This window comes from Onychomys torridus, chromosome 1 (assembly GCF_903995425.1).
Source record: "Onychomys torridus chromosome 1, mOncTor1.1, whole genome shotgun sequence".
Classification (NCBI taxonomy): domain Eukaryota; kingdom Metazoa; phylum Chordata; class Mammalia; order Rodentia; family Cricetidae; genus Onychomys; species Onychomys torridus.
In genome coordinates this window covers 32,354,382-32,379,465 of record NC_050443.1, presented here as the reverse complement: position 1 = coordinate 32,379,465, position 25,084 = coordinate 32,354,382, and the positions used below count along the sequence as shown (strand labels likewise).

The following is a 25,084-nucleotide window of genomic DNA, read 5'->3' as shown; positions in this document are numbered from 1 at the left end:
CTGTGAGTTGGAGGCCAGCCTGGTCTACAGCACAAGATTTAGGACAGGTATCAAAAAACTACATAGAGAAACCTAAAAGTAAAAATAGCTGGAGAGATAATGGCTCGGTGGTTAAGAGCACTTGCTGCTCATCCAGAGGACTCAGGCTGGATTCCCAGCATTCATATGGCAGCTCACAACCATCTGTAATTCCAGTTTCTGGGGACCAGGTATCCTTTTCCAGCCTCCATGGGCAATAGGCACTGCATGCACATGGTACATAGACATACATGCAGGCAAAACACTCATACACATAAAATATACTTTTTAAAGCATTTATAAAAAGAATACTACTATGTTAGGCTAGGAAAAGAGTTCTTAAGATGCCTGTGGGCTGAGGAAGAGGAAAATTAAGAATTTCAATTCTGTGATATGGCGAAGGCTTCATCCTGGTCTCTTACCCAACCCGAAGTGAAGCCATTCCGACACAGCAAACACCAGTTCACAGAATAAGGTCTTTGGGTTCATTCACCCCTTTCAACCGTACAAGAATTGGTAAAGAGTGCAGCCACGCTCACAATCCAGTTTGGGGTATTTCCATCACACCAAAACGATCCATGGCCCATTCCCATCCCCAGACCCAGATATACCTAAGTTATTCATGTGTGCTTTATTGAGACAAAGTGACCTTGCAAGCTCAAGACAACTCAAACGAAAGCCAGGCTAGGCTCCCCATGGGTGCACGTATGTTCGGCAGAGTCAAGCCTGGCTCGGTAACTGACTAAAGGCTTTTTTCATTCCCTGGGCAAAAAGCAGCAGGCGCCTCCGTGAACTAACTGGCATCCGAGGACCAGGCGAAGCCGTGTGCGCACGCGCAGCTCTAGGGAGCCGATAAACGAAACCGAAATCTCCTTGTCCAGACCTGTCGGGTCAGCTGTTAGAACGCCACCATTTGGGACCTGAATACCCACGCGTGACACCCACAGAACCCACACCTGGAGGGAAGTCCCTCCTCCCTCCCCCACCCGCCACCGGCTCTCGCTCCGAGACCCTCAAGCTGCGAAGGCCCTCAGTGGATCGTTGTCCGTCTTAGCCACACCCCTAGCTGCTATATTGCGTCTGGTTGGCTGGTAAAAGCTTCAGCCCCGCCCATTTGAGCCAATGCCAACAGCCACGTACGCCTTTTACGTGTCTCGCCCCCGAAAGCGGAAGTTGCGCGGTACTCGCAAGCGCTGCGGCGGCCCTGGGCGTGTGTGTATATATATAAACACATTTGTACTGTATTCAGCCGCAGCGCGGGGGCGGCCCACGGCATTAGAAGGCGCCGGAAGTGTCCGTGTCGAGGGGCGGCGGGAGAGGAGCCACTAAAGCAAGCCAGTCAGCGGAGCTAGGCGCAGCGGTAAGACTCGTGTCCGCCGCGTCCCGAGTCCCCGGCCCAGCCGGCCCAGCCCGGCTTTTCTCTTCGGCCAGACATGGACTTCAGGGAAATCCTCCTGATCGCTTCCAAAGGACAAGGTGTCAATCATGTACCGGTGAGTCTCCGGGCTTGCAGTAGGAAACCCGGGCGTCAAGTTCGTTTGTGGCGGGTGGAACTTCTCGACGAGCGTCTTTCGGCCTCGGGGAGACTTGGACTACGCCCTTTTCTGGAGTTTATGGGGAGATTTGGGTACAGAGGGCTGGCGACGCGAAAGGGGAGCTTTCTTGGCGTTAGTTTCGCGGAATCATGTTCCCTGAAAGGTGGACTTTGCGGCTTGGGGGGTTTTAGAGTTGCGCAAAGTGGGTGAGTGAGCCGCGCCTGGCAGAGTGCTGTCTAGCCGTAGTAGCGTATGGCTTCAAAAAAACTTCAGCCCCTAAATTGAGGACCAGTATAGTCAGGAAGCTCGGGGACTTTAAGGACTTCGCATGATGTAGCCCTTGGGTCTTTTTGCGGGTCTAATGCCGGTTTTAGCGTGATTTCTTGAGAAGGTTCTCTGGTTCGTGGCCCCACCCACTGAGCCAAAGATGTTATCACCTGACAAGGCGGTATCTTAAGTTGGGGAGAGAAGTTCTGGGTATTTCAGAAAACCTAAGGCCAACTGTGAGGTGGTTTGGTTATGTGAACTGCGGGTGTGTGGTAGCCTTTTATTTGCCTAAGGTGCGTGAGGCCCTCGGATCGATCGATTCCCTGTTCGAGCGGGTTAGGCAAAGCCGATTTCAGCTTTTGTTTTCTAGTGATTTTCAAGATTTTTAGATTTCGTTTGCTCAGTTCTATGGTAGTCTCAGAGCTAAATGCTGAAGTGGTCGGAGGTCTGGTTTCTGGGGTTACAGCTGTTTTGCATAAACTAATCATTTCTGGATCACCAGAAGGTCCCCACAGCACAGCTGTAAACCGATATTTGGCGTTGCGATACCTGCGGTTTGATCAGTGAAGTGTCCGACTCAAAACACTTCTCTTAGAGTCAATTAACTAGAATTTGAGATTTCACGTGGACTCTGCATTTCCTGGTTTTGTATATTGCAGTATCTCCCCCCCCCCCCCCCCCGCTCTTGCCACTTCTTGTCTAATCCAGCCTATTTTTTTACTCGTTTGAATATATTAATCTAAAATAACGAGTAGTTATTTGTATATATGTGGCATATATACATACTATTATATATATATAACAGTCATCTCCCATCCTGATAATAGTCGCTCAGAATAAGCCTTTCTACACCAGAACTCATAAGCCTTGCTAGTTGAAGCTCTGGGTGCAAAGCCTTTGAAACCTAGAGCAACGATATTTTATGCATTTGTAGATTTTCTAGTCAAGTCAGTGTTAAGTCTAATAACCATTCATCTTTGCATAATTATTTCATCTTAGATCTTCCTGAATTTCGAGAAAAGTTAAAAAAATAAAAGTTACTAGCTTTAATGGCCAAGATTTGCCTTGTGGAAGAATCAGAACTCAGATTTTAAAAGCCAATAGCCGGGTGTGGTGGCTCACACCTTTAGTTACAGCACTCGAAGAGGCAGATGGTTCTCAACGGATTCAAGGCCATCCTGGTCTACATCATGAGTTCCAGGACAGGGCTATATAAAGATACCCTGCCTATAATAATAATAATAATAATAATAATAATAATAATAAATTAAAAGCCAATAGCTGCTGGGAGAAAAGCAGTCTAATATTCCAAAAATTTCAAAACACATGGTATTTCAGAGTACATGTTATTTGTTGCTCTGTGATTACACTAAGAGGAAATGAAGAAAGGTAAATTGATGAAGTAATTTAAAATTTTCTCTCCTACCCCTCGTAATTTAAAATTTAATAATTGAATAACAAGACACATTTTATGAATTATCCTTATCTTCCCCCAAAAGAAGTAGTAAACTTAGAAGTTTTACTTAGTTTGCAACATTAACTCCCCACCCCCCACAGGGTTTCTCTGTATAGTTTTGGTGCCTGTCCTGGATCTCACTCTGTAGCCCAGGCTGGCCTCGAACTCACAGAGATCCTCCTGGCTCTGCCTCCTGAGTGCTGGGACTAAAGGTGTGTGCCACCACCACCCGGCAACTTATCTTTTATGAAATGGTAAATTTAACCCATGATCTTGCATAAACTAAATCTATCCAGCTTAATTTTATAAGCTCAAAATAATTTGAAAATTAAAAATAGAGTATTTACAATTCCCCACGTACTGTGCTTTATATTTAACATACATTAACAGAGTTGTGTTTCATATGTGTGTTGTTTTCATATTATTAATCTCTCAGTGATGGGACTGGGCTCATGACCTCTTGTGTAAGGCAAGTACTATGCCACTGAGCTTTAATTTCTGGGCTCTAGCCCCAAATCCCTTACAAGTTTCTGAAAAATAAGATGTAGCTAATATGACTGGTCTCCAGTTTTGTATTTCCTTTATTTAAATGTTTCTTTTACTTAAACAGATAGCACTGTTCCAAGTGTAACAAACTTTTACAAAGCAAGTACCTTATCAGCTACCCTAGCATGTGGACCACCGAAAGCCTGTACTCCTAGCCCTTGAGAGGTGCAGGTAGAGCATCGGGTGTCAAGATCCTTAGCTACAGAATAGTTGGTGAGCCGCCTAAGCCGCCTGACACCATGTTTCTAAATACTGCCATCCAACTCAAGAAGCACTTTGGTAAACACACACAGTACCCCTGTGTGTCGTGCATAACATGACCTACTTGGCCTAAACCTGATTTGGGATTCAAGGACTCTGCAGTAACTGACAGCATCCCTTTGTGTGCTTGGTCCTTTTCCCCTTTAGCTGTCTTCTCCCCTTACCTTCTTCTTGGATCCTATCAGAGTTAGAGTTGACCCTCAGATTTTAGGCTTCAGAGCTCTTAGACCATACCTTTACTGAGGAAAGCCAGTGTGGCTAGGGATGGGTTAAAAGCCAAGAGGTTAACATGTTGGCCTGTCACAGGTGTAGATGTCTGTTGTATCTGACTGCAGAGCTACAGTTGTGTACCCCTCACCTGGAGTACTTGGCACTGCAAGTATTCTGCATGTCAGATTTTCCCCCACAATTTTGTGATGTTTGTATAAATTTAATGAATTATGAGGATAGGAATGAGGTCTAAACACAAATTTATCTGTTTCTCATATATATATATATATATATATATATATATATATATATATAAAATGTAGTTTGGAGGTATTTTAAATTTTTTATTCTTTGACAGTTTCATACACAAAAATGTCTGGGGGTTGGGGATTTAGCTCAGTGGTAGAGCACTTGCCTAGCAACCTCAAGGCCCTGGGTTCAATCCTCAGCTCCAAAAAAAAAGGGTAATTATTATTACCCTCCATTATCCTCTCACCCCTCCCTCCCCACTATGCCTCTTCCTCCCAAGTCCCCCTCCTACTTTCATGGTGTGTGTGTGTGTGTTTGTGTGTGTGTGTGTGTGTGTGTGTGTGTGTGTGTGTGTGTGTGTTTTCAGTAGGGTCACTTGCATGAGCATGGGTGAGGCATGGGCATTTTACCAGACTCCTCCTCCATGATCAACCATTACCCCCTAGCTCTGCAACCTTTATTTCCTACTTCAAGGAGCACTGGGCCCTGTCTTAAGTTACTTTCCTGTTGCTGTGATAAGATACATGACCAGGCAACTTACAGAGCAGTTTATTGGGGGCTTAAAAGGTTAGAGTTCATGACCATCATGGCAGAAAACATGGCAGCAGGCAGTCAGGCATGGTGCTGGAGCAGTAGCTGAGAGCTTACATCTTGGTCCACAAGCAGGAAGCAGAGAGCTAACTGGGAATGCTATCTTATAAAACCCCAAAGCTCCCCCCAGTGACACAGCTCCACCAACTGGGGACCATATATTCAAACATGTGAGTCTATAGAGGCCATTGTCATCCAAACTACCACACATGGTTTTGGGAATGTCGGTTCCATATTGTGTAGATTTTGTACAGGTAACCACAGCCTGAAGATTCCTTTTGTACAATATTTTTTAAACAGTTTTCTTTTTTAATTTTTTATGTATATGGGTGTTTTGCCTGCATGTATGTTTGGGCACGATGTGTATGCCATGCTTCAGAGTCCAGAAGCAGGCATTAGATCCTCTGGAACTGGTTACATAGGGTTGTGAGCCTCTGTGTGAGTGCTGGGAACTGAACCTGGGTCCTTTGCAAGAGCATTAAGTGTTCTTAATCACTGAGCACCTTAGCGTGCCTCTGCATTGACTTTAACCCATGGTGTGAAAACAAATATGAAATTTTCAACTTCTGGTGTCCTGTTGTTAGAAGGATCAGAGTTTGGTTGGGTGTTTCCTGGTCCTTGGCTTCTTATCCAGAGTTGAAAATAAGGGCACGCACACATACTTACAAAAGAAGCACAATAATTTTATTTAGAGCAAGGCAGTAACAGTACAGATTAAAGACAATACTTGACAGAACAAGAGTTAAAGAAAGATACTCAGGGACTCAGGATGCAGCTTGTGGAAAGGGATCCTGGTTTACTATGGATACAGTTAGGACTTTATTTTGATAGAGGGATAGGTTATATAATCATTTCTCTGTGCATGTCCCTCCCTGTAATGCATCTGATTTTAATCCCATCCATCCCCCAATTATGCATCGGCATAAAATGGTAAATAGAGATTTTTCCTAAAAGATTAGAAGTTTTTTCTTACTGTGCATGCATTCAAAACCAATTTAAGCCTGATTGGCCTTTCTAATTGTTGTACCTGGTAAACTGGAAATACTTTTGAATAAAAATGGTAAATTTGATTGCTACCAGGGGGCTGTGGCTGGGAAAGTATACCATTGTTCAGAGATGAGAGACCGTGTAGCCCATGCAAGTGGGGGATTCTGAGTGTGGTTCTGAGGTTGTTAGGTACATTGTTTGCAGTGGATATGTGTACATAGTATGTGCAAGTAAAGGAAGCGGGCTGCCAAGTACATTATTCCAAGGATTTATGAATAAACCAAACTAAATGAGGTCCCAAACTAAGCTGTCTCCTATGATTTTATGTGACTTCACTATCAGTCCTTAAAACATCACAGATTTTGGAGTATGTTGGATTCTGAATTTTTGTATTAAGGATGTTCAGCTTGTACTAGCATTTCCCTCATTGTTCTTTGTTTTTAAATGAAACAATCATCTTAATGTTTTAGTTAAAACATGATTGCATCATGTGTGGAAGTATTAGGCATACACTCTTTTCTCAGTGGAATTCTGAATACAAAAATAACAGCCGATCAGGATGATGCAACCATGTCACTGGCTTTTTTTTTGTTTGTTTTTGTTTTTTTGTTTTTGTTTTTTGTTTTTGAGACAGGGTTTCTCTGTAGCTTTGGAGGCTGTCCTGGAACTCGCTTTGTAGGCCTCTGCCTCCCGAGTGCTGGGATTATAGGCTTGCACCACCACCACCTGGCTTTTTTTTTTTTTTTTTTTTTTTTTTTTAAGGTAGGATTTCACTCTAGCCATGGTTGGCCTGTGGTACTCATTATGTAGGCCAGGCTGACCTCAAACAGAGATCTGCCAGCTTCTGCCTCCCAAGTGCTGGGATTGTAATGATTCCTTGTGAAGAACAGTGGGCAAACAAAAGTCTTTGCTGCAGTAGAGATTGCTCTACAGAAATTGGAACTTGGCCTTCCAGTAAGAGCTGACAGTGACATGCCTGTTGTCTGACAGCTGCTCTAGTATAGAGCAGTACTTCTGAACCAGTGCTTTAGGACAAGGTCTTTAGAAACTACAGCTCTTCCCTTCCCCACAGGGGTTCGGTTGTCTCTCTTCCCCTGAACACCTTAGAGAATCTCTTTCTGAATAATGGTGGTAGCAATTAACATCCATTGTGCTGAGCCTGTGCTAGGTATTGTTCGAAGCACTTCGTATGTTAATTAATTTAGTCATCATAATGAGCACATGAAAGATTTTACAGATGACAAAACTGAGGCCTAGTGAGGTGAAGAAATTGCCCAAGGCTACGCAGTGAGTTATAGGATTGGTTATAATGAAGGAGGGGATCTAATCCAGCACAGTATTTCAGAGTTGTTTTTTTTTTTTTTAAAGCATCATTCTCTACTATTCGGTGGAGGAAATCTTCCATCAAAACATATTTTGATCTGCTTGCAGCCCTTTTTGGAAAGATCTACTGAACTTGGTGTTAAGATACATGGTCATAGCTGGTGGTAGTGATCATCGCCTTTAATCCCAGCACTTGGGAGGCAGAGGCAGGTGGATCTCTGTGAGTTCCAGGACAGCCAGAGCTATACAGAGAAACTCTTGAACCCCCCCTCGAAAAAAGAAAGAAAAGGAATAAAAATATATGTGATTATGTACCCAAGAGAAATTTGAACATATATCTGCCTAAAACTACACACAGATGTCACAGCAGCATTTTTTATGAAGCAAAAAAAAAAAAAAAAAAAAAGAAAAAGAAAATCTTCCAGATGGCCAGCTGGTGAGCAGATACTATGCTATGTATCTATACCCTGCGATATTACTCAGCTCTTGAAGGAATGAGCTCCTGACAAGTGCAACATGAGCCTTGAAACCTTCGTGTACACTGCATTATGAGTCCGTGTTCTCCAGAGAAACGGACAAGTAGGAATGAGTTGGGATTATTTGTGGGGCTGGCAAATCCAAAATTTGTATGGAAGGCCAGGCAGCCTGGAGTCAATACCGTCTTCTTGAGTTAGTTCTCTGCTGACCCCCAGACCTGAAGTCATTGAACTAAGTAAAGGAGCATAGACATTTATGGAAGTTAATCTGACTGCAGATGTTAATTATAATCAGTAAAATTCTTTCAGGCAGCATAAGATAAGCACCTGGTTAAATAGTTTGGTACTGCAGCCAGGTGAGCACGCAGAGTTGATCATCACAGCAACACTGTAAGATCTCATTTCTTTAAATGTGTAGGATAGACAAATGCATGGAGATAGAAAGTTCACTCATAGTTGCCAGACCCATCACTTAAGTGATTTCTTTTTGATGTGGTTACAATATTCTGAAAGCCAATGATGATTGCTGTCGAACTCTGAATATACCAAAAAGTATTTGAATTGTGTGATGCTGCCTGTTAGCTGTGTGTCTTAGTAAACTTGAGAATCAAGTGTCATCATATTCCTGGTAGTTTCTGGAGGGAAAGAGCTCTCAATTCAGTTTACAAAGATGTGGACTAATTAAGGGATCTGATTGTGTCTTAGCCTGGGTGACTAGAAACAGTTGGAACTGTCTTGGGATTTCTCTGTCAGGTATGAGTCAGTTGTCAACACTGCCATCATGCAGGATTTTCAGGTTGGATGAGGCCTGCCTTCTTGGCCAGCTGCTTTCTTAGTTGACTGATTTAGCTGGAACTTGAGCTTGTTTTAAGATACATCGTATTTGGCAGCCCTGTAGTAAGCAGATCCCTTGGCTTTCCTCCAAGGATGTCATACACAGGATGGGAGAGCATTAGGGTTGAGAAACTGTCTGTCATACATGGTATGGGAAGGCATTGGATGTTACCAACTGCTGGCTTTTCCCACAAAGATGACTTTCTTTTACTATCATCACAGACTCAGATTTAGTACATAAAAAGGATATCTGTCTCATATAACAGAAAATGGGGGATACTTTAAGACTATTGTTTTCAGGGATGGAATGTATAGCCCAGTAATAGAGTGCCTGGCATATGTGAGACTCTGTCTTCTTCAGCTCTGTAATTAAAAATAAATAAATAAATAAAATGCTGGCCCATGGATTTTGTCTCACGGTCCTAGACATGATGATTAGCTGTTTGTCATGCTTCTTTAATAGTAGATACTTAAGAAATTGAAATATGTTTCTTTCAGGGTTCAATCATTCCTGTTTTAGTCCTTTTGCTCTATGCAGTTACTTAACAACCAAAGTCCAGAAAAACACCATCTGTTCCTAGGCAGCATTGGTGATCTTGGTAAGACAGAAACCAGTCTAAAGGAACTTGTGTAGTAAATTAATATTTCCTAAACGTAAATGCTACTGTTAAAGAGAACTGGGTCCTTTGCATAGAGTTCGTATTTTTCTTTCCCTTTTTCTTCCCTCATTTTCTTTCTACATTTTCTGCAATACTGAGAATTGAACTCAGAGCTGGTACATATTAGACAAGTACTCTACCACTGAGCCACACAGCCCAGCCCAAACAGACTATATATTCTGAAAGTTGAATTGCTTATAGCTTTTATTCTGCTTTGTTTTTAGAAAAGGTATAGTTTGGCAGTGGGGCCTCCCAAGAAAGACCCCAAAGTTAAAGGTGTCCAGTCGGCAGCTGTGCAGGCTTTCCTTAGGAGGAAGGAAGAGGAGCTTAGACGGAAAGGTATGTGCTTGTACCTCTTCTCAGTCTCAGTGTCTGCACCAAACCCATCTTGGACTCAAGGTGTATGTTTGTAAAAATATCCAGCAGGCTAGCAAATTTGGGGATGAAGCGTATGTGTCTCTGGGTTAACTTTATGGACATGAACACATGGGGGGGGTGTTCATAGGTTGGCTATTTGTATTGTTTTATCTATCCCCACCTCACCCACTCCCATGGCTTTGTGATAGTCACCTGTCATCTCAGGTATTCACCAGGCTGAGGCAAGATAATTCCTTGGGCTCAGGAGCTTCAGGGCAGCCTGGACAACATAGCAAGGCCTTATCTCTTGAGGGGAAGAGGGAAAAGGTGAAAAGGCCTGGTATAGTGACCAGGTAACTCTCCATAACAAGTCTCTATTCTTTATCTTGGTCCTGACATTGTTTTAGGTATTCACTGATTCATTCTTAACAACTTTAGTGGGTGCTGGTGTTCCATTAACTTGGTGTGTATTTATGAGCCCTTTTTTACATTTAAAGCAAAAACCAAGTCCTCTACTTGCTTGTTCATAGAGAGAAGCTTATATATGACCCACTTGTGTAAAAATCTCTCATTTTTCAGATGACTTCCTCATTTGACTCTTAGATATCTGGAAACTAACCCCACATTGTGTCTTGACTGTGTGTGGACTGGTGTCATAGGAGCTATCCTAAGACAGTTGGAACAATGTGTTCTTGTTTTATCCCTTTCAGCCCTAGAGGAGAAAAGGAGGAAAGAGGAGCTAGTGAAAAAGCGAATTGAGCTCAAACATGACAAGAAAGCAAGAGCCATGGCCAAGAGGACAAAGGACAATTTCCATGGTTACGACGGGACTCCTGTTGAGGAAAAGTCTAAGAAGAGGCAGGCAGTGGAAAGCCACCTGAACCAGGGAACTGACCAAGAGTATGAGATGGAGGAGGAGGAGTTCCTAGACTACAGTCAAGCTGAGTTGGAGCAGGAGTATGAGGAGGAGCCAGAGCCTCCCAAAGCTGAAAGCAAACCAAAGGCCCCCCTTAAAAGTGCCCCTCCACCCATGAACTTCACTGACTTACTGAGGTTAGCTGAGAAGAAGCAGTTTGAACCCGTGGAGATCAAGGTCGTGAAAAAAGCAGAGCAGCGGCCCATGACTGCAGAGGAACTTAGGGAGCGAGAGTTTCTCGAACGGAAGCACAGGAAAAAGAAACCCGAAACTGACGCCAAACTACCTCCGCCTGTGTCCAAAAGGGCACCATCTCATAAAGACAGCACGGGCACAAAACCCAGCAAGGGTTCTGGGGACAGGCAGCTTTCTTCCAAAGGATTGCCCTTTCCTCATGCTGAGAAGAAATCCAGACCCAGCACAGCCAATGAAAGACAAGTAGCTTTGTCTTCATCCAAATCCATGCCAGGAGAGAGGACCAAGGCAGGGTCTGGCAGTAGTTCCCAACTTCGGGAAGGTCACAACAGACCTGTCCTCAATGGGGCTGGAAAGCCTCACCCCAGCACCTGTTCACCAAGTGTCCCAAAGACTTCTGCTAGTGGGACTCAGAAATCTGCTTCTGAGCACAAAGCCAAAAAACCTCTTTCTTCTCATCCCAGCCATTCCAAGCCTGGGCCCACAGTTCTCTCACACAACAAAGCTAAGAGTCCAAGTGTCAGGCAGCCAGGCAGCGACTCCGGCTCAGCTCCTGGGCGACCTAGCCCAGGGACAGCTAGGCCTACAGTTAGTTCTGGCGCTATGCCCAGGCGCCAGAATGGCAGCTCCAGCCCAGGACTTGAGCAGTCAGTCAGTGGGATCAGAAAGCTGGCCAGCAGAGCACATCCCTCCGGACGCACAGTCAATGGCACAAATGGGCCTGGACGACCTGCAAGCAGCTCAACTGGCCCTGGGCGACCCATCAGTGGCCCTAGTGTTTCTGGGAGAACTATGGGCAGTTCTGGAGGTCCTGGGAGGCCTGTAAACAGTCCACATGACATTCGACGACCAATGAGCAGCTTAGGCTCCCCTGGGCAGTCAGTTATTGGCCCTGGGAAATCCATAAGTGGTTCCATTCCAGCTGGACGAACTGTCAGTTCAGGTCCTGGAAGACCAGTGAGCAGCTTGGGACCTGGACGAACAGTTAGTAGCCCAGGCCTTCCCATTAAACCCAAGTGCACTGTTGTCTCAGAAACAATTTCTTCGAAGAATATTGTTAGTCGGTCAAGCAATGGACAGATAAATGGAATGAAGCCTCTCCTGTCTGGCTACAGATCTGCCCAAGGTAAAATTGACCTTCCTCCTAAAGAGTATAGTTATCACCAAGCCATCAGGAAAGTACCTAGCTTTATAGAACCAGGAACCCTGAGACCACTTCCACATGCCCTGTAATATACTCACTATTGATAGTAGAGAAGAGACTTATCTAGGAGCTGTCATTCACACCCCCATCTGGTTCTCACACATGCAGTAAACTTGGCTCTAATTTGTGAGAGAAAGTAACTGTACATGGCTGGTGGTTTGGTGGGTAGGGTAGTGTTTCACATGAAGCCTAGGAGACTTAGAGGTGTTTGTTAACACCTGTTGTGTCCCAGCAGCTATTTCAGACTGTCCTGAGTTCTGTTCCTTTAATAGGCAGTGTGAAGAGCCTTGTCAATGGTGCTTTAGGAATCTGCCATCTCCAAGTTCAGAGTCATTGATGGCCCCACCAGCTGCTTGCTGAAGATACTACATGCTGCGTAGTCACTTGTTAAAGTATTTGTTGAGATCCATGGAGAGGATAAAAAGAAACCAATGCCCAAATACCTTGCTTTAGATTTCAGAGCCTAGAAGGTTTTTTCTCAGACACTGGTCTGTTGATAAGTACCTGTCTTTTGAAAAATTGTTCTTTGTCTTTTTGTTTTGTTTTTGTTTTTGAGGGATTGAGGAAGTTAGTGTTTTAGTTTTTTGTTTTGTATTTTTTAGACAAGGTGGCCCATGTTGGCCTGGATCTCAATGTATAGCTGAGGGTGACCTTTAATGTCTGATACCCTGTCTCTACCTCCTGAGTGCTGGGATTACAAGTGTGTACCACTGTACTGGTCTGCTGTAGTGCTGGGATCCAAGCCCAGGGCTTCATATATCCTGGCAAGCTCTCTGCTGAGCTACATATCTAGGTCATTTTTTTTTTTTTCCATTTTTTATCAATCATTAGGCAAAAATAAGTTTTTCTTGTAGTCATACTTTTAACTCTCTTTAAACAGTTATATTTCTGATAACGTTTTATACTTGGGACTTTTTCTTTTCTAAAGTATGGTCTTGCATGTTGCCCAGAGCTTCTTCAAACTGCTGGCTCAAGCTCCAAGCCCAGATAGCTGTAGCTACAGGCATGTGCAGGGCTTTGGATTTTTAAGAGAAATACAGGAAAAATAAGGAACTACTTTCAGTATCTTTATTTGGTAGAATTAAAATTAATTGATTCTGTGGCAGTTTGTAACTTGACTTTAGTTTTAGAAATTGTACTGATCTTTTAAATCCCAGAAGTGTGTATAACTAAGCTAGAAAATGTGACAAGGCAAGTGAGCCATAAAGAAAACCTCAGTCCCTTCGGGTACTTCCTCCAGCAGGGGTGGTGCTGTCTACACTGAGAGCCAGTTGTGTGCTCTGCTTTCAAGGGTGCCATCTATTGACAGAGTTTCTTTATGTAGCTCTGGCTGCCCTGGAAATCTATCTGTAGACCAGGCTAGCCTTGAAGTCAGAGATCTGCCTGCCTCTGCCTTCCAAGTGCTGGGGTTAAAGGTGTGGTCCACCACCGCCCAGCCAGGGGTGCCATCTTAGTGTCAGTTTCTCTGACTTCCAGATGACATAGTCTACTGCAAAAGTACCATGCAATGTTCTTATAAGTCATGGCTTTTGTACTTAGGTCCTCAAAGGCTCCCCTTCCCTACTGGCTACAAAAGGCCTCGAGAATATGAAGAAGAAGATGATGATGAATATGACTCAGAAATGGATGATTTCATCGACGATGAAGGAGAACCTCAGGAAGAAATATCCAAGCACATTCGGGAAATCTTTGGCTATGACCGAAAAAAGTAAGCTGAAGATTTGCCTAGATGTCAACTTTTTGTCATTTATAGGAGAAAAACATTAACAGTAAAGGCATTGAATGCTTAAGTAGAAACCTTTGGGGTGTGGTAGTGGTGGTGGTGGTGGTGGTCCTAAAAAGATTTAATCTTAGAGCAGGTGCTGACTAGTTTTTAATGTCAGCTTAACATAGGCTAGAGTCATTTAGGAAGAGAGAACTTGAATTGAAAAAAATACTCCCTGCCAGATTGGCTTCTGAGCAAGCTTGTGGTACATTTTCTTTGTTGATGGTGGATGTGGGAGGGCTCCAGCTCACTGGGTGGTGTCACCCCAGGGCCTAGCTGTCACCCCAGGCCTAGTGGTCCTAGGTGCTAGAGGAAAGCAGGCTGAGCCAGGTGTGGTGTTGCACGCCTTTAATCCCAGCACTCAGGAGGTAGAGGCAGGTGGATCTCTGAATTCAAAGATAGCCAGGGCTACACAGAGAAACCCTGTCTCCAAAAGAACCTTTAAAAAAAAGAAAGCCAGGTGGGGCGGTGATGGTCTTCCAGCTTGCAGGAAGCAGAGTCAGGTGGGTCTCTGTGAGTTCCAGAAAGGTGCCAGAACTACACAGAGAAACCCTGTCTCAAAAACAAAACAACAAAACCAAAAAAAAAAAAAAAAAAAGAAAAAGAAAGAAATGAGGCTGAGTAAGCCATGAGGAGCAAGCCATTAAGCAGCCTCTGCATTAGTGCCTGCCTCTAGTTCTTGACCTGCCTTCCCTAGATAATGGACTTATAAGCTGTAAGATGAAATAAACCCTCTCCTTCCTGGATTGGTTTTGATCACAGCAATAGGAATCTTAACTAAGATGGTGCACATAATAGTTTCTAATGAATTCAGAGTGTTTTGTGGTGTTGTTTGCTTGTAAACGGCTTTCTTTAAAATGTAATAGAAAGAGATGGGCTTTGAAGTCAAGAAAGTCATTCACAGAGCCACAGTCATTCTGCTATGGCACTTGCTTTTCTTTGGTGTAATGTTGTGCTGCCTGAGAATGTGGGCCCTGGTCACCAGGATGGAGACCATCACCATCCTTGATGTGCCTAGGAGCTTACTAAAACTTCAGGCTCTCAAGCCCCAACCTTATCTTACTGATTGCACATCTGTTTTATACAGTCCCCAGGTAAGGGTGCATGTGCTTTAAAGTTTGTGAGCCATTAATGTAAAGAAACAGAGCTTCACCATATACTAGTGAGGTAAACACTTTGGAAGCACTGTCATATGTATGTAAGACAGATGAGACCTGTCACATTTCCTACAACTAAGTGATTGCACATCTTTACAAGCCCCTCTGAGAAACTAGGCCATCTGAAAAGCATTAACATCTGAAACACTTAGACAGTGGGAGGAGAAACCAGTTGCTCTAGAGCTGCCGTGGAAGCTGGTGAGTTCAGGGCAGCCTGTGAAGCAGTAACACTTATTTCTGGTCACACCATTAACTTATCTGCCTCAGTTACTGTTGGAAAGTCCTGGTGGTCATAAAGGCCTAATGAGATTAATGTATATACATTTTCATATTGTGCTTTCAGGATTTTAATGTGAGTATTAAGTGAATATAGCTGGCTGAGGAAGCCTTAATGGGTTTGATGCTTTTGTTAATACTGGGTTCAGAAGGAGTTGCTGGGTAAGGATCTAAGGCTCATTTAACTTCTTTACTACAAAACCCACTTCTACCCATTATCTGGCCTTCTCACTCCCAAACAAGGAGGGAGGAATCCTAAAATTGAGTGGTTAAGCATGTTCACTTCGTTTAATGAGAGGATGTAGCTTTTAAGAAGATGGAATTTCTGTTCATTTGTTACTTTGCTTTCTTGCCAGGTATAAAGATGAAAGTGACTATGCCTTACGTTACATGGAGAGCAGCTGGAAGGAGCAGCAGAAGGAGGAAGCCAAGAGGTGAGCAGGAGACTTGGTACATTATATAAAAATGTCATAAAAAGTCTGCAGCTGCAGGGTTTGGAATAGTGGCCGGACCACACAATTCTCTGGATGATATGCTGCTGGCTGGCTCTGAAAGCCTCAGACAAATTCTCTTGCCTTTCTAAGGTTTTCCCATGTGTAAAATGAGAATATACTACTTTACTCATTGACATTGTAGGAATTAAGACAGTATGGGGGTTGGGGATTGAGCTCAGTGGTAGAGTGCTTGCCTAGCAAGCGCAGGGCCCTGAGTTCAGTCCTCAGCTCCGTAGGGGAGTGGAGGGAAACAGTATGTAGCCAAGGCTGCAGTGTCTCATGTATAATGTACGGTAAAATTAAGAGGCCTCTGAGTCTGCCATGGGCTGTTTGTTTTTCTTTGCCCATCAGACTTGATTCAGTCTTGGAACCTGTAATTTTGCTGCCTCAGGAACCTAGTGGGAGTAAATTAAATTCTCTCCACCTCCTTCTTTAGCTGCCCAGTCATGAACTCCTCAGAGTTTCTTGGGTGGGGGTAATAAATTCTTTGCTTATAGTATTAATAATTTTCCTATTATAGAGAAATAATTCACCTCAGTCCCAACACAAAACAGCTTTCTTTCTTTTGACCCTCCCTCCTATAACAACTTAAAATGTCAAAATAAGTATTAAGAAGAATATGGATTATTACTAATGAATGAATGTTTCCTGGGTTTTTATAGTGCGTGTTTATGTGCAGGTAGGTCGGTTCTCTTCTACCTTTATATGGGTGCTAAGGATCAAACTCAGATTATGAGTTTTCTTTATTTTTAAATGTTTTTAAGAAGGATGGAAAGATAGCTCAGTGGTTAAGGAGAACTGCTCTTACAGAGAACCTGAGTTCAGTTCCAGCACCCACATCAGGTGGCCAAGAACTGCCTGTGACTCCATCATTGTAGCATCTGTCCTCTTCTGGCCTAGACAGGCGCCTGCACTCACATGCACATACCTACACTTTTTTAAAATTAAACAAAAAACAAAAAAACAGGGCCTCTTTATGTAGTCCTCACTGTCCTGGAACTCAGTATGTAGACTAGTCTGGCCTGGAACTCAGAGATTTGCCTCCCAAGTGCTGGGATTAAAGGTGTATGTACACCACCTTGCATGGCCTCACAATTTTTTTTTTTTAATTTGAAATAAATTTATATTTTATTACTTTAAATGTGGATATTAAGGGGGTTTTGTCATTCCTGTTGTAAAATCTTTACATTTGGTATCTGACCTTGTTTTAAATTGTGTGTATGTGTGTGTATCCCTGTTACACGAGCAAACTCATCAGCATTATCCACATGAAAGGTGCCAGTCTTGCTTTCTAAAGTTGTAATTTCGTGTACATTAACAAATATCCTTTAAAACAACTTCTCCATAGTTTAAGACTAGGTATGCAAGAGGACTTAGAAGAAATGAGACGTGAAGAGGAAGAAATGAAACGTCGAAAGGCCAAGAAGCTGAAGCGCCATTAGCTGCTGCTGAATTTGTGAATTCTGGGATACTGCTGCAAGGATTTCCTGCCTTCAGACTGAACAAGCCCTTAGTTTAGATTTACACATGAGCACTCAAGAGGAAGGAATGAAGGAAAGCATATTGTCATTTGCAGGCCATCATTTGAGTATACCATGTTTTCAAATAGTCCAGGGTGGAATCTGTAATACAGATGATAGATACATGCCTGCCGTGTGCTCTGAGGAAGTTAACCATTCACAGGTGCCGGCTTTGATCCTGATGAGCTATGCACGCTAATGTGGGGTCACTCACCAGTCAATTGGTCTTGTATTGTTCCTTTGCTACTTTAAAAGGAGAAAAAGATTAATGTGTGAGTAGGGTACTACCCAGATCCCAGTCAGACTTGTCCTTATGAAGGGCCCAGCCCTTCTGTGAATGCTGCCAGCAATAAAGTGACCTGTCCCAGTCTATGTTTGAATTGAAAACCCAGGAAAGAGTAGGCTTTATAATTACATGGATGTCATCCTTGTGACTTTGACATGCAAAATAGAATTATATTGTATTCAGCGCTATTTGTGGATTGGATGCTAAGCATTCTTAATTTATATGATTAGGTAATAAAATTTTTCTAAGTTGAAATACAAATTTTGCCAGAACAAGAAATATTCTTTTCTATTTTTTCCTTTTAGACTTCCTGTCACATTGACCTTAGTATGAAGTAGATGAGGGCCTTACTATTATGTTGATTGTTTTGTTTTTGTCTTTGTTACAATTTTTTTAATTTCTTTTATTAAAGAAAGATGGTTATTCAAATATTAGATTTGAAAGAGTAATAGTTTAAAAATCAACAAGTGACATGTGTTGTAGCCCCCTCTGCTTTATTCCCCCCATTATAAAAGATACTTGGGGACCCTAAGGTGCCCCTGTACCTCTTGCTGTTAATAACATTGCATTTTTAGCTTAAATTTCTTAGAAAATGTTAATGACCAAAAAACCAAAAACTAAATATTTAGTGTGTCGAGAGTACCACCTTCTCTTTTGTCCGTATTGCACTTTTATTTCTAACTATGCACTGTGACGAGGTATGTTTTTCCTGTTGTTGGTGTTGTACTGAGCTGTGAGACTTTAAGTTCTATCCTTCTTAAAGGCAGAGCTACAGACTTGGTCACGAGCCTAGAGTGCATCCAGTCTGGATGGAAGGAAGCCATGTTTCCAGGACAGGCAGCAACAGAGAATGAAGTGGGATGCTAGAGACCTGAAGGTTGGAAGCAGTCAGAATTCAGTTTGGGGACAATTCCACAGTGGATCTGGCTGTCTTCAGCTGTTAAGCCATGAGGGGTGGGGTGCTGGAGAGGCTGTTCTACAAAGAACTCTTCCTTTTCAACAGGTCCAGACTTTATGTATTTTGTCGATGAGGTCTTCATTCTTTAAGCTTGAGTATCATGAGTGATCATTTTTAGCCTTCCTTTGTGGGACCATTTGACCCAGTTCTTAAAGTTTACTCATTTTGAATTAAGTTTTAAACTTTGAAAGTGCAAGGATTTAATTTCAGAGGGTATATAGCACCCTAACTCTCCATGTAGGTTTCTATACATTGGCCGCAGAAAAGCCTTTCCTATCCCACCGTTACTTTAGAGGGAGTATGATATTCCACTTGATAAATAGGTTTGGAACATTATTTTATTGCTATCACTTGTGTGTTTCCCCCTCCATGATTTTTCTTGGATAACCTTTTTTCAATATTCATATTCTGGAATCTGTAATTGCAGTCAAGATTTCTGGTGACTGAAAGTACTGTACTCAATTACAGGGTGCAGCTGTTTGCACAGAAAAAGAGCCATTATGCTAGATTAAAGTTTCAGAACTTGGGAAAGAGTCAGGTTGTAATGTCTGTTATTGCTGAATGCATTTCTGTAACAGATGTGCATCAACTTTTATGTTGAAAAAACACAGGAAAGAAAGATTGTAAGTCCAAATTGTGTCTTCCATTTTGCTCTTCTGTATTTTCTGACCACTTAGAAAAAAGCTCACAAGCCTGTGAAGAAACGGGAGCAGGCTATTCTTTTTTCAAAGTTTACAAATTAAGTGCTTGATTTTTAATGTATGCTCTCTACTGTTTTGATTTTCAGATTTTGATTCAATATTTGAAGATGTGCCTTTTATTGGGTGATGTTAATTCTGGAATGTAGTAATGTTGTTTCACAATTGTAATGTTACATGATCATGGGTGTGGCATTCTCTAACAAATTATGTGACAAGAAAGTAGTTTTCATAAAACTCGTGGCTCTGATTGCACAGTCCCACTTGCTAAAGCAAAGGGCACTTTCTTTTAAGGCTACTTCAGAACTGGTCTTTGTATTTTCTCTATGCGATGGATGCAGTCATGTCCATTTAGAGGCAGGGTACCACATGTCACAGGCAGCCCTGTGTGAGCCATGAGAAAGTTCAAAGACTGTTAACAGAAAGTCTAAGGGAACTCGGAATTTCATTTTTGTAATGGTAACCCCCAAGATTTTCTCCAAGAAATAAATTATTTTGTATTTTATAACTTAAAAGCAGCTAGTAGTACATTTCTGAGATATAGCAGGAGACCAAAACATTTTTGGAAAGAGAATAAATATATGGAGAGAGACTGGTTGTTTTATTTTCAGTGTGCTGATTAGACTATTTATTTTGTGAGTGGATGTGATGAAATACATATTCAGGTGTTTAGTGTATGATTAAGAGTGGACTATAGATTTCTTTGAAGTTATTAAATCCATGATGTCTTTTACATAATGGACAAATCAAATGTAAAAGAAGAAAACTTGGACATAGCTTAGCTTGTTTTCCGGTGCTGTTGACCTGCAGAAGAATATACTTTTGCATATACAGGTGAATGTTTTGCAATTTATGTATATAAGAAATTGTAGGCATTAAAATATTTTATTGATATTTTTCTGGTTTTCATTTACTGATCAAAACTTGAAGCTACTCCTTATCACCTGGAACACTGTGCTAGCTAGAGACCTCTGTGGACTTGTTAGGTTCAAAGGTCAGGCTTGTCCCTTATATACTTGTGACTGTTAAAGCTACCACTGACTTCTCTTCCACTACCAGCTGCAGTGCCGTTGTGCTCTCAGACATCAAGCTAAAACAACTGAGAGCGGGGCAGGCGAGTTAGCTCAGTGCCTAAGAGCACTTGTTGCTCTTGCAAATGACTCAGGTCCAATTCCCAGCACCCACATGGTGGCTCACAACCAACCGTAATGCCACTTCCAGGGCATCTGACATCCTCTCCTGGTCTCCACTGGTACCAGGCATGCAGGCAAAACACTCAAAACGAAATAAATTTTAAATAGTAACTGAAAGTGGTTAGAGCAGTGAAATCTAGCTTTGTGGCTCGGGTTTTGAAGGTTTATTGAATTGAAAGAAAAACAGGACTGGTATGTAATTCTTATCAGAATTATCAGGTTCAAATCCCCTATGACAAATGAGCTTGAGCTGGAAAAATGGCTCAATGGTTAAAGTAACATGTAGCACACACACAACAAAAAGCACCCCACACCACTGGTAAGCCCACCTCCAAGAGACAGTGGCAGAGACAGGATTTCTGGGGCTTGCTAGCCTCCAGCCTAGCCTAGAAAACAAAAGCTTCCAGTTAAAAAAGAGACTTTGCCTGGAAGGAACAGGCAGAGTGATAGAAAAGGACACCTGATGCCTTCTTGCCTCCCTGGGTACATGCACTCACGGAGACATACATGGACAGAGGGATGGGTGATACTGAAAAGATGAACCCTTAGGAATGTACATGAGGCTAGTGGACACACCCATGCATACAGAGAATATAGATAACTTGATCCCCTACAACATGCTGAGTCCAGGTCATACTAAGAGTGTCTAGAGTCCCAAATTACTAAGAATTGTATTTGTGGATTTTGAATTCATTTTCCTTTCCATAGGAAGGGTAGTCTTAGGGGCTAGGGAAATGAATCCATGTGTAAAGTGCTTGCCACACAAATGAGGGTCTGAGTTCAGAGTTGCAGCTCCCACATAAAAGGGAAGAATGGTGGCATATATCTGTAACTCCAGCACTTGGCAGTGCAGAGATGAGTGGATTCCCATGGCTCGCTGGCTGGCCAGTCTCATCAAAATGGCAAATTCCAGGTTCAGTGGAAACTGTCTTAAATAATAAGGTGAAGGATGTTAGAAGACACCAGACACTGACCTTTGGTCTCAGGTGAGCATGCAAACAGCATAACTCTTGGTGCAGAACCTCTTAACAATGGTAAGAATACCCCAAAACAGTGTTTTCTGTGAAAACTACAGATCTGCTTTGCTGGACGTGTCTATTCTCTTGAACAGTGGAACCATCAATCATCGAAATATCCCCCTCCCCCATCCCCACCACCACCACCTCACTCCATCTCATTTAAGATCCCGGAGCTCACACTCCTGATTTATTAATTGCTTATCTTATGCTTAGGCTCCCAACCCTGGACTCAAATACACTACATCATGTTGAGAGCTGAAGTTAGGTTTTGTTTCTACAAATGTTTTTAAAGTCATCATAAGGGATCAGGCTAATGTACAAACTACCCAAGAGCTCTTGCAGAGGGCCTGTGTCCATTCCCTGTACCCACATTGGGAGGCTCACAACCAACTATAACAAACTCCAGGGGAATCAGAGGCCTCTGGCCTCTAAGGGCACTTGCACTCCAACGCAGACCTACACATATACCTATAATTAAAAAGTAAAAATGCATCTTTTAAAAGGATCATTGGACAACTTCTTTGCCTTTCCAGTGAGGGAGATACTTGGGCAGCAACACTGTTCTCCTTTGACCAGTGCCGTAGCACATAAGGTATGGGTGTTCCTGGAGAAAGCCTACATTTACTTCTCTACTGTGTCCAGGTCTGTGCTGGCAAGACACCTGAGCTTCATAGCTTCTCTTTGGTCACTTTAAAATGAAGCCAGTACCCATCTTCAGCAGGTTTGGGTGAGGATTAAAATAGTTTAGCATCTCTCTATTAAAACGAGCCCCCATGGGGTAATTTTTACTTTTGGACTATGGATTATGGATGTAATATTTAAAAAGTGGGTCTACAATCATTACTTGTTATTACCCAACGGGACAACTTAAACGAGGTGTTTCAGCCTTATAGGCTTCAATGAATAGGACCTGATCTTCATCCACTCTCTCCCACCTACCAACTCACCCTCTATCTCTGTTAGGAGGATATTGTCTTTGTTCATCTTAACAAGTGTGGTAATGACACAATATGACAAAGTAATGTGCGATTACTTTATGTGAAACCTACAACAGGAACTGTGCAGTTGGATGACCTTCATAGCTGCATGACTTCACCAGGGTCATCTTTGTTTACTTCCAAAGGGGTCTGGTAGGAAGGAAAAAAAAGATATGTCAAGAGGCTCTAGCATCGCTCGGGTGTAGGGTTGAGGCAGTTGCCAAGGACTGGAGGAGGAGGCTGTCTGATCCTGTTACCCAAAGCTCTGATGCTCTCCACCAGAAGTGTTCAGCACTGTGGGAACTGACAGTGCAGAGATGTCTACCACCAGAACCCAACTTTGGATTGGTTTTCAGAAGTGGGCTGATGTAGGAAGTGATATTGAAGGCTCAACATTTTTAAATATTCCAGAGATTCGCTTTGACCCAGGGCCACCAATGCTCTTAACTTCGGGTCTTTAAAAAATAACATATGTGTAAGAAAGCACATGAGAAGCCTGGGTGTAGTACCCCCACATGGTAGCTGCAGGAGGCCCTGGGTCTGATCCCCAGAACCATGTAATCTCAGCAGTCAGGAGGTGGAGGTGGAAGGACCAAGGCAATCTTGGTTGCCTTGCTAGCTCGAGATTATCCTAGGCTCTTTAAATGTACATGAAAGGAACCTGGGAAGCTCCCAGTTCTAGGTAGAGTAGCTAACAGTTGAAGCAGGTAAGTTATGGGATCTTTTTCTCAAATACTGAAAAGAATCTACTTCTAAAGTTACTAGGGTTAGATTGATTTTCATGCTTCCTGTGTTAATGTCAGGGACTCTGGCAGTAAAGAAGTCAAAAGTACACTTACCCCTCCTGGGGGATATTTATATCCCTTCCACATCATTCCTGCAATGAGAACCATCCATAAGACAACGATCATCGTGGGCCTTCTTGGCTGGTGATGGTGGGGAGTGGTTATTGGAAGGCCTGGTTCTATTTGCAGAGTCCTGGGAATCTGTCTGGCTTCATTCCAGACCAGATGGTGGGTGGCCCAGCATGGCAGTTCCTGACTGGTGAACTTTGTGGTCTAGTCTAAACTAAAATGGCCATTTTGGCAGGCAAAGCTCAGACACCGATTATGACATCAGTTCCTGTGACACCAGGGCCTCAAGAGTGAGGGCAGCAATGGGTTGGCTGGGACATAGGTATGTTTGGATGAAAGAAAGCTCAAAAGGGAGCTACTGTCACACCTCTGTTTAGAACCTTAGTAAGTCAGTACATAGTAAGATAGATGTTGGCTTAAACTGACAAAGGCAGGAAAAGATTGTTGTGAATAACACATAAAAACCACCTGGATTTATTGGGGGAATTAACAAACTAGGTGGACAACATCTTTAGGCTATTTTTAGGCTACCCAAATGAGAAGTTTTGCATTTTCTAAAACAGCAATCCAGCCCTCGTGCCGGCTAAACCTAGTCCCTCCCTGGGAGGAGAACAGAATGAAGGTGTCGGCTTCTTATGAGGCTCTTTCACAGCTAGGGAAACAAGTACAAAATAATTTCAGTGGCTTAGAGTCACACTCTGTGGCAGTGGCTTGGCTAGACAAATGTCACTTCTATCACACCCACACAATGTGGTGGCTTTGACCAGTGAGGCTCGGGGAGAACCAGAAGCCAGCTATCATTTCCTGCTCTTACTATACCTGGGGCTGGGCCTACCATCCCCTGCCTTCTGGAGCAGTCCCCACCCCAGCCCCACCCCCATCCTTCTTCTCTTGAGTCGGCAAATTAGACTACCAAGAGAAGCCAGGCAGTGGTGGCACAAGCCTTCAATCCCATCACTCGGGAGGCAGAGGCAGACAGATCTCTTGAGTTCAAGACCAGTCAGGGCTCCAAAGTGAGTTCCAGGACAGCCGGGGTTCCACAGAGACACTTTGTCTTGAAAAACGAAAAAAGAAAAAGAAAAGACTACCAAGAGTAAACTGCTCTAACAATGGCGACTGCTCTGAAAAGCAGATCTGGATGATGTGGGTGGATTGCTGAAAGGGTGTCACCCTCTGTTTCCAGTGGGAGGAGTGGGAGATGTTCACAGGTCTGGCTTGTACCCCCCCACCACCACCACACACAACAATGAGCTGGTTATGTGGTGGTGTGTGTACCCAAGGCCGCTGTCACCAATAAATGCTTACTGGTAGCTTCTCATTTCACTTAGTCAAATTTGTAGTTTACTAATTTTCAGGCTTTGCATTACACACCCAAATGTGATATTCACAAAAACAGTAAAAGGCTGAAATATTTCCCATTGTACCACTGAAGAAACTAATGTTCAGAGGATTTAAACATCTCAAGTTCACACAGTAAGTTGCAAAGTTAGGTCTTGACTTCAAGTTTCTGTTAACTCTAGTTTCACAATTCTGTAGAAGGGGCATTAAAAGTGCTCATCTTCGCCGGGCGGTGGTGGCGCCCACCCTTAATCCCAGCACTTGGGAGGTAAAGCCAGGTGGATCTCTGTGAGTTCGAGGCCAGCCTGGGCTACCAAGTGAGTCCCAGGAAAGGCGCAAAGCTACGCAGAGAAACCCTCTCGAAAAACCAAAAAACAAACAAAAAAAAGTGTTCATCTTCAATGATCCATGCAAGATAGTTATGGACAAGCATGCTGATTAAGCCAATTAAAATCATATGAGTCT

The 25,084-nt window shown here is 43.0% G+C and overlaps 1 protein-coding gene across 1 annotated transcript; it reads left to right on the top strand.

Moving 5' to 3' along the window:
* Positions 1-1,190: 1,190 nt before the first annotated feature.
* On the top strand, positions 1,191-20,132 carry Spty2d1 (SPT2 chromatin protein domain containing 1). Its single transcript, XM_036208949.1, has 6 exons — positions 1,191-1,511; positions 9,637-9,751; positions 10,480-12,006; positions 13,624-13,792; positions 15,639-15,716; positions 17,125-20,132. Exons 1-6 carry the CDS (start codon positions 1,452-1,454, stop codon positions 17,216-17,218), a joined length of 2,043 nt encoding a protein of 680 aa, XP_036064842.1. The 5' UTR covers positions 1,191-1,451; the 3' UTR covers positions 17,219-20,132.
* Positions 20,133-25,084: the final 4,952 nt, after the last annotated feature.